General features: G+C 34.7%; 1 protein-coding gene across 5 annotated transcripts in view; it reads left to right on the forward strand.

Annotated features, from left to right (window-relative positions):
• Elf1 (E74 like ETS transcription factor 1) overlaps positions 1-13,310 on the forward strand; it is a 105,819-nt gene that overhangs the window by 47,882 nt on the left and 44,627 nt on the right. For 3 of the 5 annotated variants that reach the window (XM_048800984.1, XM_048800981.1, XM_015484336.2), the window contains exon 2: positions 6,584-6,887. In XM_048800984.1, coding sequence (XP_048656941.1) covers positions 6,816-6,887 — 72 coding nt within the window. In that variant the 5' untranslated portion in view covers positions 6,584-6,815. Of the gene's footprint in view, positions 1-5,895; positions 6,035-6,583; positions 6,888-13,310 lie in introns of those variants that run through there. The other 2 variants (XM_048800982.1, XM_048800983.1) reach the window with 2 other exon arrangements.

Consider the following 13,310-nt stretch of genomic DNA (forward strand, 5'->3'; position numbering starts at 1 on the left):
AGGTTCCCCCAGGATTTCCAGACGATTCATGGGAGCCAAGGTTCGGAAATGAAAGTTTTTCCAATCTGTTAATTTGCATAAGAAGGAATGCATGAATTAATGATGTTTCATGATCATAACTTCTAAGGCTTTAAAATTTTTTTTTTTTTTTTTTTTTTTGAGACAAGGTCTCACTAAGTTGCTCAGGCTGAGGCTGGTTAAGTTGCTGAGGCTTGTCTTGAATTTGTCATGTTCTAGTCTCAGCCTCCTAAATTGCTGGGATTATAGGTGTGTGCTACCACACTTGGCTACTTTCAGACTTTTTAAGCCAGGAAAGAAGTTAAACTTATTTCATGACCAGAGTGAAAATTATCTGCTAACAGGTAGATATTTCTCTTTTAGTTTTAAGTTCTCTTGCTTTCAGAACATGCTCGAAAAAAGGGTTAATCTTAAACACATGTATGGACAGGTCTAGGTATGCCTAGGAATGCAATCTGTCTGTTTTGCAAGATGCTGTAGATGTTGCCTGACTGTAATCTGACACCAGGTGGACCAAGTGGCCAATGATAGAAAGTGGAGAACTATGTGAAAGAACTGGAATTTCAGGTCTGGAGAGTAATTGTGGCCTGCTCTCAGACTCTTGGAACTGTTCAACTGAGTGTCAGCAAAAAGGCAAAGAATACAGAAGACAGACTGTTTAGTTTTTTAGTTTGATCATACTTTTTTTTTTTTTTTTTTAATTAACATGATTGAAACTAAGGTGAGCTCAGACAAGTTTGGGAAGACCTGCTTCATTTTAATGTGGGTTACCAGAAGTCTGAGACAGTTTGTGTGTGTGGGGTGGTGGGGTGGGGTGGGGTGGTGGTTACTTGGAATCAAAACCAGTGCTCTTGCATGCTAGGCAAGGGCTCTCTCTCTGAGCTACACCTTCAGCCCCTGACTTGAGACTTTGTATACAAAAGCCATCAATTTGTGCTTCATTTACATGAAAGCAAACTATACTTTTAATAGTCATGGGTACTTTGCTCTCCCCTCTGGGCCCTTCCATCCCATTAATGAATGCCAAATTTAAAGTAAAGAATGTCTAAATTTAAAGTAGTTATGCAAAATTGCTGCTTTAAAGATAGCAGTGCTATACATGGCTCATATATGAATTCTAGTAATTTTTTGCGGGGTAAGTTATGGGGATTGAACCCAATGCCTCATGTGTGCTGGGCAAGTGCTCTACCACTGAACTACTCCTCTAGCCCCCAGAGACATAGTTTTAAACTTTTTCTGAACTTTCTTAGATTCTTTGAAAATTTGAAAAATTTGAAGTTTGTAGTTTAGAATAATTTTATTTTTAAATTAAGTTATGAGAATACTAAGTGTAGTGAGAAATGTTTCGGACACTTGTGTTTTTCCTCTGTTTTATGTATATTGTACATAATTTACAGAGGGCTTTATAATATGGTATTTTTTCAAAATTAGTGTTGGCCCCCGCACTGTACCCCCTTTTATTTCTGCAGGGACTGAGAAACTTAATATCCTCTCTTGGGGGAAATTCAAATCTCATTACTTAACTCTAACTACATTGTGGTATGTTTCTTAATGGTCTTTTCAGTATCCACATTTTTGATGTAAATGATAGATAGCAACAATACTGCTTTTGAAGAACTAGAAAGAGCTGGATGCAGATGGCACAAGTCTGTAATCCACCCTACTTGGGAGGCTAAGGCAGGATAGAAGATTCTCTATTTAGTGGGATCCTTTCTCAAAAAAATTAAGGCACTGGGTTGTGGCTCAGTGGTAGATCCCTTGCCCAGCATATGTGAGGTCCTGGGTTTTTATCCCCAGCACTGAAAAAATAAAATAAAAAAAAATAGAACTGGAAAGGAAAATGTCACTAAAAATCTGTTTTATTAAAGTATTCTAATGAGTTATTAGTTGTGGTCACCGTACAAAAAATCTTGTTTCCTTTTCACTTTTTAGGCTGGGTGAAGGTGTAAAGTTAAGACTATATGATATGGTAGACTTGGAAATGAACAATAACAATAAGACTGATTTAAGTAAATCAGTTGTTAAGGTAAAAATATGGTTGACAGTGATCCATCACATGTATCAAGAGGTTGCAGAAAATATTATATGAGGGGCTGAGATTGTGGCTCAGCGGTATAGCATTCGCCTAGCACATTCCAGGCCCTGGGTTCGATCCTCAGCACCACATAAAAATAAATGAAATAAAGATATAAAATAAATAAATAAATTCCGTTAAAAAAATATAGGGGTACAAGAGGCTGGTTCACTTTTGCCTTCTTTTCTACTAATGGTTCTGTATCTTCAGACAAATCAGATTGCGTTAGACCCTAATTTTTTATTTTTGGGGGTGGCAAGGGAATTGAACCCAGGGTCTTGTGTATGCTATACAAATGTTCTACCACCTAATTGTATCCCCATCCCATTCTTTCTTTTCAATGAATGTGTTGTCTTAGGTGATCTTTAAATATTTTTCAGCTCTAAAATCCTGTGATTTCACAATTTTTAGATTGAGAATATTGAGACCCTTTGAAAATTGTATGGTTTTTCTTGATACCATGGACTAATTTACTTTATTATAAACATGAACACTGTCGGAATACTTTAAAGTCAGGGTGTTCATTCAGCCACCTCATTACTCTTAGCTAGTACATTTTACCTTTATGCCATAATTATCTAAAACCTTGGCTAGACTTGTGGTTCAATCAATGATAGAGCGATTGCCTAGCTTGTGTGAGGCACTGGGTTTAATTCTCAGCACCACATAAAAATAAATAAAAAAAAATAAAGGCTCATCCACAACTAAAAATATATATATTAAAAATAAAAAAGAAATCTTATTGCTTAGTTTTCCTGTGGCATGTCTTCCTAGAGAACAAGAGTATGATACTGACCCAGCTGAAAGATATCAGGATCCAGTCTGTGGAGTTATTATGCCTTACTGATTACTTCTTAAAACCATGCAGATAAATTGATACTTATGTCTGTGTGGTGAATGAGCAGTTTTCACTTATCTTTTTCCTTCTTACTTAATTATATTGTGAAAACACATTCAAGAACTATTAATATAGCAGAATGTTTCTGAAACAAAATATTAATGATGGGAAAATTTAAATAAGTTTAATATTTACTGTGGACCTTAAAGTTTATTAGGGTAGAACAGAAACCATTTCCCTCTTTCAATTTTAGTATCTATATTTGTCCCATACTAGAGTACACTTGAGGAAATATGATACATTTAATTTTGGGCATATTTTAGAAATGCAGTGACTTTGAGGGGCTTGTCTAATAGTTTACTGAATGCTTTTGTTGGAGATCAGAAGCTGAATTAGAGATGGAGTTTTTTTTCCTCCCCTTAAATTTGATTATGCATTTATTAAATATATGTTCTAAACTATTACAGCATAAAGGATTTGGGTAGATTGAGGTAAGACTGTATATTACAGTAATGGAAAATTACTATATTTAGGTAGTGAGAATTCTACTTCTAACTCTGTTTTGCTTGCAGACTGAGATCTTGGGTCCCTCAGTCTATTTGATGAAAAACTGAATCACTGATTTGGATTTTCAGTTTTGTCTGTCACTGAAAAATTTTAATATACCTGTGTTATTGAAATATCTCTGACATGTACAAGTGATAACTGTGGATTATGTGACAAAATTTATTCCCAAGAACACTTTGATGCCATAGGGAATATAATTTATACAGAGAAGAGGAAGAGGAGCAGGAAAGATGAAAGAACAGAAACCTGATTAAGCCAATAAAATGTTTTCCTTTAATTATACATTTTCATTTTGTGAACTTCTGTATACAAATTAATAAAAGCTGAACTAAGTTATCTTTTTCTGCCCCAACAAATGACCTACTGATGGTGAGGAACCATTTTAGTTTTTTGGCTTATTATTGTTGATTATTAGCATGTGCTTTAAGATGTGGATATGTTTATTGCTTATTCTTATTTTTTGTGATTCTTCAAAGACAGTTATTAGGTTTTTTTTTGTAGATGGACACAATATCTCATATATCTCTTATTTATTTTTATGTGGTGCTGAGGATCAAATCCAGTGCCTCACACGTGCTAGGCAAGCACTCTACCACTGAGCCACAACCCCAACCCATCAGTGACAGTTATTAAAACACAATGTGCCATCTCTTTCAAAGCCTTCTAACTTCTATGTCTCAACCCATGAGAATTGCTCCCTTCTAAAACATAGTACTTACCAGGTGTGGAAGTGCTGTGGAAATGTTGCTAAAAAATCATATGTAATTGCAATGGAAAAGAAAGTGAAACTTTACAGAGACCATTCACATTGGTGGTTAGTATAGTGTCACTTTGTATTTATGAACAAACAGGTTTTGGAACAGCCTTTTGGAACCTAACTTAACCTAACCTAAACTAGAAAACCTTTTGGGTCAGGAATCATCCTTGGTTATATTTTCTTACTGTGTGTTTCTATATTGAGGATAATAGGTTCTTTATTATCAGAAGTACTTCATTTAAATTATTTTATTTATTTATTTTTGAACCCTGGGGATACTGAGCCACATCCCCAGCCTTTGTTTTATATTTTATTTTGAGACAGGGTCTTGCTAATTTGCTTAGGATATCACTAAATTGCTGAGGCTGGACTTGAACTTTTTTGTTTGTTTGTTTATTTTTTTGCATCACTGGGGTGTGAACCCAGGGCCTTGTGCATGTTAGGCAAGCGCTCTACCACTGAGTTACTTCCCTAGCTCTGGACTTGAACTTGAGATCCTGCTGCCTCAGCCTCTGGAGTTAATGGGATTACAGGCCTGTGCCTGTCAAGTACTGTGTTTTTGAAGGGCGCAGTGCTTACAGGTTGAGGCACAGAAGTTTGGCGAGGCTTTGTGAAAGAAATGGTACATGAGTTGAGCATTGAAGAATGGAAAAGATATGATGTAGTGCTGAGAGAGGGAGTGGTGTTCCAAGCATGGGTAATAATAGAAGTTGATAAGAGAGACAGGAATGAATGTAGTTTGCGTGGAGGAACATGGAGAATAGTCCTATGAGGGCAGGATTGGGTTGTAGGATAATTTAAGGGAAAAGATAGTACAAGTAATGTGTGTGCAAGGCCAAATATATGTCCCAAGTTTATATTATCTATGATCAATTTAAAATGAAAAAAAATTCTCTAAATATGGTGCATTGCTCAAAAACTACTGAATGTATTAAAAATACTTTTTCAGTGTTGGAATTGAACTTTTAAAAGGAGTAGAGCAGAGGGTAGTTGGAAACTACTGGGTTGGAACTGAGTTTAGTGAGTAAAAATCTGAATTAATTTATTAACTCTAATTTTGACTTCAATTTATGGAAGTCACAGTAATCTATGGGGATGCCTAGAACCTAGAATATATAGGAAATTGGTTTTACTGACATTAGGAAATGGAGTACACTATTTTTCTAGCATATAGCTAGCTGTTTCAGGAAAACTGAATCACCATGTCAGCCTCATCCCCAAACTTGCCTGTTTAAAATTTTTAGGAAATTAGTGGCCATACTTTCCTTGAAGTCAACTTCTTTTTAAAATATTTGTATTAAAATGGTAAAGGCTATTTCAGAGAACTAGATATTATTTAATGTAATTTTAAAAAATATCTTTGTATTTTTATGTCACATTTATGGCCATAACTATTTGATTCAATATTTAACAAAATTGTAGTAAATACCTAAATCAGTTTTCACTTTTTTCTGTTAGTAGTGGTAACTTAAAAAAAAAAAACAAAAAAAAAACATCTTTGCTAGGCATTTTTAAAGCATTTCTGTCTTCACTATGAAATTGTTTTTTTTTGCTGTTAAGTTGCGTTTCTGTTTTTCTACTATTGTAAAGTGCAGTTCTTTGCATGTTCTAATTTGCCATGACGTGGTCAAGTGCTGTTTCCTTCCTGTTGCTTGCAGCCTTTTGCTAGAGATAAGAATACATTGTAGTGCATTAAAAAAGAAGCCACTGAAGAGGGGCTGTAAGCATGGTAACTCTTAAAGCATTCTAATTATCAGAAGCCTTTTAAAGAACAGAAAAAGTAGGCTTTAATTTCTGCTTATTTTAAAAAGCTCTTAAAATGTTATTTACTGAACTTTAAATGTACTTGATTCTTAATTCTTAACATATTATTAGACCTAACAGGGATGCTGTCTGAATGTTTCTATTAAAGGCAAAAATATACATAATATGCATTATGAAATAGAGCAGCAGTTCTGATATAGATGGTTTGCTGGATTAGTAGAAAGCAGGAAATTGCTTGTATATCCTTTATCGTGGCTATAAACCTCATTATTGCTGGAATTTTTAATTTTTGTTTTTTAATATTCAGTACTTTAACCTAAGTTTAACTGAGAGAAGGAGAAACTTCATTTTTAGTAATAAGGGGTGATCTTGGCAGAAATGAAGTCTTCAAAGAAATTTATGTCTAACTTAAATAAAAATAAGCCTAACAAAGACATAATTAGTCATGTTGATTTTTATTTGAAGATCAGCAGTAACAACAAAACGCTTTGGAAATACTGTGCTTTGGTTATATTTTAAATGGATGGCTGCTTTTTCACAACTAATTTAAGCTTTTGTTTTTCAGGCCAGGAAGCTTGAGAAAAGAAAAATTTCAGAAAAATTGCTTCTGTTTGCTTAGAATATCAATGAACCAAGAAAAATCGAAGCACCTTCCTTAAAGATAACCTGGGTATACATACGGTAATTCACAGACTTGGCTGAGGAGTTTTACCCAAATTTCTGACTGGATTCTACGGCCTGATAACTTGAATTTGTTTGGAATTTTTCTCATGTGGATCTAAGGGGAATGCTTTATTATGGCTGCTGTTGTCCAACAAAACGACCTAGTATTTGAATTTGCTAGTAACGTCATGGAGGATGAACAACAGGTATGGGACCTGAAAAAAACTGAATTTTAATAAATTTGTTAGTTTTTTCATTTGTATCAGAAAATTACTTTAAAAGATGGAGCTTTATTAAAGTCACAAAATTAGAATATTTGGAGGTAATGATTTTAAATAATATTTATAACTGGATTCTTTTTTTCAAGCAGATGAAATAATGCCAGCAGTACATAATTGTACATCATTTCAGTGTAAAGCATGTGACAATGAGGAAGTTACTTAACTTCTCTAGATTTGAATTTCATCATTTATAGGGGGATTGAACTGAAGAATTTCTAAACTGGCTTTCATTGAATTTATACATGACGTGCAAATAATGAGTTAGATTCATTTTACTAGGAAAAATATTTTGAGAACCAGTGGGTCTAAAATATGCCTAATATGACTGATTTATATGTTAAATGAGCCTAATCCTGACTACTTAAACAGGCCAATTATAATGTCATGCTTTTGTTCTACAAACATGGCTACTACAGATCCTAAAACTGATTTTTAATTTTGGTCAGGACATGATAATTTCTTAGCTGTTTGTAGTGTTCACTGAAGTGGCAGAATAAAAAGTTTATAAATAAACCTAAAAGAGGTGATAATTTGGATTAGCTTATCTAAAGAGCAAGATGAGCTTCAACCAGGTAGAAAAATAGTTTGAGGGACAGAATTGCCTGGCTCCAATTAAAAATGTATTAATAGTGATTTGGATTTAATCTAGAGAAAAAAGGAAAATCATTTTAGGAGAAGAAAGTGTTTTGAATTTGTTTTAAGACAGGATGTTTGTATATATTAAGGTCTGAAGACAGTGTGTTTACTGTGCCGTCTCTTAGAAAAGATCCTGTGATAGATTCTAGGCTTGATGTGGTGAGGTTTGATCTCGGGATGTGGTAGCAGAGGACAGAGGCCTTAGCCACTCATTGGTGTGTTCTAGTGCAGTAGCTTTGACATTCTTTTAACCATGAGAAATGCATTTGACATTATAGTATCATATTTATACATGCATATATGTAGTTATAAAAAAGTTTTGCAAAAAATACTTATATACCTGTGTGTATAAAGCACTTTGTTTATCTTATAAACATATCTGTGGTCAGGGTGCTGTTAGCTTTATATCAGCATATACAAATATCTATTTTTTTTTAATGTGATGCTGAGGTGTTGAACCCAGAGCCTCATGCATGCTAAGTATGTGATCTTGCTGAACTACATTTCCAGCCCTGTATTTTATTAAGTTATTAATTTTCAGTGAACAGAATGAATCTGTCCAATGTTAGTTTGGGGCAGGTATTATCCAAGGACTTTACAGATATTAACCATATGAGGTAAATACTAATGTTCTCATTTTACAGTAAGGAAATTGAAACATGAAGAGATTAAATGACTTTCTCAGAATCATATAGCTAGCAAATAATGGTGCTACAACTTGAACCTCTAGCAGTTTGACTTTCACTAATGATGTCATATTTTCTTGGAGTGATGCATGACAATCTTACTGTATTATAATCATTGCCCAAGTATTTGAAACTATTGGCCAGATTCAGAGTTTTTCCCATGTACAATCATAAGCATAGCAAAAACTTAACTGCTTCACATGAGGTTAGAACCAGTGGTAATTGGCTTTATCTGACCTATGGTTCTACCTCCTTGTTTATTTGCTAGTTAGTTTTTTGTTTTTTATGTTTTTGGTACTGGAGATTGAACCCAGGGGCACTAAACCACTGAGCCACAACCTCAGCCCCTTTTCATTTTATTTTGAGACAGGGTCTACCTAAGGTTTCTTAGGGACTTACTAAGTTGCTGAGGCTGGCCTTGAACTTTCAGTCTTCCTGCCTCTGTCTCTCAAGTTGCTGGAATTACAGGTCTGTACCACAACACCTAGTTTGTTTTTAATATAAAAGTAATGACTTGTTATTTATAAAAGAAGTCACCTAATATAAAAATATATAAAACAGTGGAAATCTCTCTTCACCCTTTCTCCTTATTCTTTTTTTTTAAAGAGAGAGAGAGAGAGAGAGAGAGAGAGAGAGAGAGAGAATATTTTTAATATTTATTTTTCAGTTTTTGGTGGACACAACATCTTTATTTGGTGGTGAGGATCAAATCCAGCGCTCCACGCATGCCAGGCGAGTGTGTTACCGCTTTAGCCACATCCCCAGCCCCTCCTTAATTCTTTTTTCCTCCCGAGAAGAAACTAGTATGAACTAGTTGTGGGTTTTATATACCTACAAAACTACACGCAGAATTTATTTTTAAGATATAGATGACATTATCCTAAATGTATTTTGTGACTTGTTTTCACTTAATGTATAATAAAATATTATATGTGTGTGTTGATTGGTTCTGTATTATTTTTCTATACTATGAATGTTTATTTCACCAGTCTTTGATAATGGCTGTATTTCAATATTATATACATTATATACAATATTATATACAGTACTGCAGTGAAAATTCTTATTCAGGGAGGCAGTAAACTCTATCTAGTGGTAGTAGTGGTTAAGAGCTCAGGTACTGGAGTCAGAATTCCTGGGTTAAATATTGGCTCCACTCTTTACTACCTGTGTGATCTTGGGCAATTTCCTTAACCTTTCTGTGCTTTGGTTTTCTTATCTACAAAATAGGAATGAAAATTATAGAACCTAAATTGTATTGTAGTTTTGTTATGAGAATTAAATGAGTTGATACTTACAAAGAGCTCTTAGAACTTACACATAGCTGATATTTACTGAGCAGTATCATTCTCTCATGTGTCTATGTATATATTACAGACTTCAGGTTTGAACTTACTAATATATTCTGTTTCATTGAGCTATTTTTTATTGTACCAGTATCACTTAAAATAATGTGACATTATATTTGATGTCTATAGGATTGAGACCTTGTATGAATTTTAGAATCAGCTTATAAAGTTACATAAAAACTCTGTTGGGATTTTAACTTTTCAAAATAAAATATTTGTCTTTTAAAAATAATTCATTCTGTTTTATGATTCAGTATTGGTTGATTGGTTGGTTGTTTATAAAATCACTGTTGGAAGGCACCAGATTAGAATTTCCTGTTTTCAATATTGGTCTGTGGTTGTATAATGACACTGTTAATGTCTGTTTGCCAGCACATTGATCATTTTCTCTCACATAAGTTTGTACTGTTTTCAAAACTGTTTTGGAACTCTTTTAGGTAGAGATAGTGGTAGGGGGACAGGTGTTGGAAATAGAAACATTAAACACTGTTGATTCTGACATTTAAAATTCTATACTAAGCTTTTTTGTACTGGGGATTGAACCCAAGGTTGCTTAACCACTGAGCCATATCCCCAGCCAACCCTTTTTATGTTTTATTTAGAGACAGGGTCTGGATAAGTTGATTAGAGCTTGCTAAGTTGCTGAGGCTGGCTTTGAACTCACTATCCTCCTGGCAGCCTCCCAAGCTTCTGGGATTTCAGGTGTGGGCCACCCTGCCCAGCTGCTCTTGCTATTCTTAACAGGGATATTTCTAGCTGGAAATGAAATTCTTGCACTGATGTGGGAGAATATCAGTATTGAAATTCAGTGTACTTTTATGTGAAAGTGCTTTGGTTTGACTTCATTAAATAGGTATGTTTGCCTGGTGAATGTAGGAAAATAAGGAAACTGAAATAAGGAAGCTTTGGATACAAGTTTCTAATAGAAGTAAACATGACAGTACACAAATATTTCAGAAGCTAATTTAATGAAAAATACCTCATAGTTTAATATTTTTATATATTATTGACATATTATTATGTTTCTTCAGTTTTTGTTTTTTTCTTTTTTTAAATAACTGATAATCAGTTCATTAAAATAGCTGACTTAGGCACTGCAATGGAGACTTCAGCTTCCATTTCTGCCTTGATACTGATGGAAATAATCTGCTTAACAATCTTGGACTGTGTAAGTCAGTCAATCACTTATGGATTCTCATCTGGAAATGATCCCATGTTTTAGGACCTTCACCACAAGGTGTTTTTAAAAGTAGACAGGAAATAGGAAAGACAGAAATTAATCTGACTTGTCTTTCCTAACTTTCCTATGTACTTACATAAGTACACCTCAGTGAATCTCTGTCATGTACAAATGAACGTAGGTTGTAAGGTGGAAGAAGAAGAATTATGACGTGCAGAACAAGTATTTTTGATAGATTCTTATCACAATATAAGAAGGTAGTTTTAGGACTTTGTTTCTCAAGTTATAAATTGACTTGCCTTGACTGTTGTTTCCTAGAGGTTAAAGGGTAACTTTGAACCTCCTACTTTGTGCTTTTTTTAGCAAGATGCCCAGTGATTTTTTTCATGCATTATTTGGGAATCACTACTCAATATAACAATAGAAGTAAAATCAAAGTGCTGAGGTCACAGAGAATGGAGATATTTACTGACTGCATTGGGATTTGGGGAAAGCTTCACTATGAAAGTTGCATTTGAACTAGATCTTGAAGGGTAATCAGTTTATTCTGCAGATGAACAAGGTGAGGTGTTGCAGAGCAAGCAGGTTTCTCGTGATTGCATAGTCAATCCAAATACCTTTAGAAGCTTTTCACAGTGTGCCATGCTCTTATTTCTTACATTACATATTTTTGCCAGTCTACTGTATGATTTCCCCAAATGCTTGCTTCCTCACTGATCAGGAATGATCTCCCACATTTTATACTTGTGGCATGTTTAAATCCTAATTGTCTTTCAGTATTTTGAAACAAAACCCACTTTTTCCAGATACTCATCCTAAAACAAATCCTTTAGGAGTTAACAGCTTGATCCTATTATTCCTATAACACTTATTGTCAGTGTCATCCATTTGGCATGATAAAAAAATCTGTTTTATAAAAAAGATAAAACTTATCTGTTGATCAAATGATTTGGGATATATATGTGGTCAGTTATCGTTCTTATCATGTCAGAAGATCTTTGATGAGAAGTGATAACTTACTCTACAACTTTCTTGACTATAGTATATGTTGTCTTCTGTTTTGTTTTTGGTACTGGGGATTGAACTCAGGGATATTTTACCACTGAGTTACATCCCTAGTCCTTTTTATTTTGAGCTCCTCTAACTTTTTTTTTAAACATACATTTTTTTTTTTTAGTTGTAGTTGCACACAATACCTTTATTTATATGTGGTGCTAAGGATCTAACCCAGAGCCTCACACACTCTCTACCACTGAGCCACAACCCCAGCCCCTCCTCTAGCTTTATATTTATAGTACACATTTTCTTGGGACATATTGTTCACATTCTCATTTTGTGTGGTATTGTCATTTCTCTGTGATTTCAAGACCAGAAACAAATATTCATAGACTCTTTTTAAAATTTTTTATAATTATACATGATAGCAGAATACATTTCAACTCATTGTACACAAATGGAGCACAATTTTTCATTTCTCTGGTTGTACACACTGCAGTCTCACACCATTTGTGCAATCATACATGTACATAGGGTAATAATGTCTGTCTCATTCCACCATCTTTCCTACCTCCTCACTCCCTCCCCTCCCCTCACTCTCCTCTGCCCAATCCAAAGTCCCTCCATTCTTCCCTTACCCTCCTTTACCTTTTTGGATCAGTATCCACTTATCAGAGAAAACATTTGGCCTTTAGTATTTTGGGATTGGCTTACTTTGATTGGCATGATATTATTCAGCTTCATCCAATTACCTGCAAATGCCATAATTTCATTCTTCTTTATGGCTGAATAATATTCCATTGTGTATATATACCACATTTTCTTTATCCATTCATCTATTGAAGGGCATCTAGGTTGGTTCCACAGTTTAGCTATTGAGAATTGAGCCACAATAAACATTAATGTGACCGTGTCACTATAGTATACTGATTTTAAGTCCTTGGATATAGACTGATGTTATGGTTTAGATGTGGTGTCCACCAAAAGCTCACATGTGAGACAATGCAAGAAGGTTTGGAGGAGAAATGATTGAGTTACACCTTTAGCCTAATCAGTTAATCTCTGATGGGATTAATAGAGCGGTGACTGAAGTGGTAGGGTGTGGCTAGATGAGGTGGGAGTTGGGATGTGGTTTTGGTATATACATTTGTATCTGGCAAGTGGATTCTCTCTCTGCTTCTTGATCCACCATGATGTGAGCTGCTTCCTTCTGCCACGCTCTCCAGCCATGATGTCAAATGGAATTGTCTATCGACCTCTGAAACCGTGAGCTCTCAAAAAAACTTTTCCTCTTCTACAGTTGTACTGGTTGGGTCTTTAAGTCATAGCAGTGAGAAAGTTGACTAAAACAACCGAGGAATGGGATAGCTGGGTAAAATGGTGGTTCCATTCCAAGTTTTCTAAGGAATATCTATACTGCTTTCCAGAGTGGCTGCATCAGTTTTCAGTCCCACCAGCAATGAATTAGTGTACCTTTCCCCCACATCCTTGCCAACACTTA

This window comes from Marmota marmota, unplaced genomic scaffold, assembly GCF_001458135.2.
Source record: "Marmota marmota marmota unplaced genomic scaffold, marMar, whole genome shotgun sequence".
NCBI lineage: Eukaryota > Metazoa > Chordata > Mammalia > Rodentia > Sciuridae > Marmota > Marmota marmota.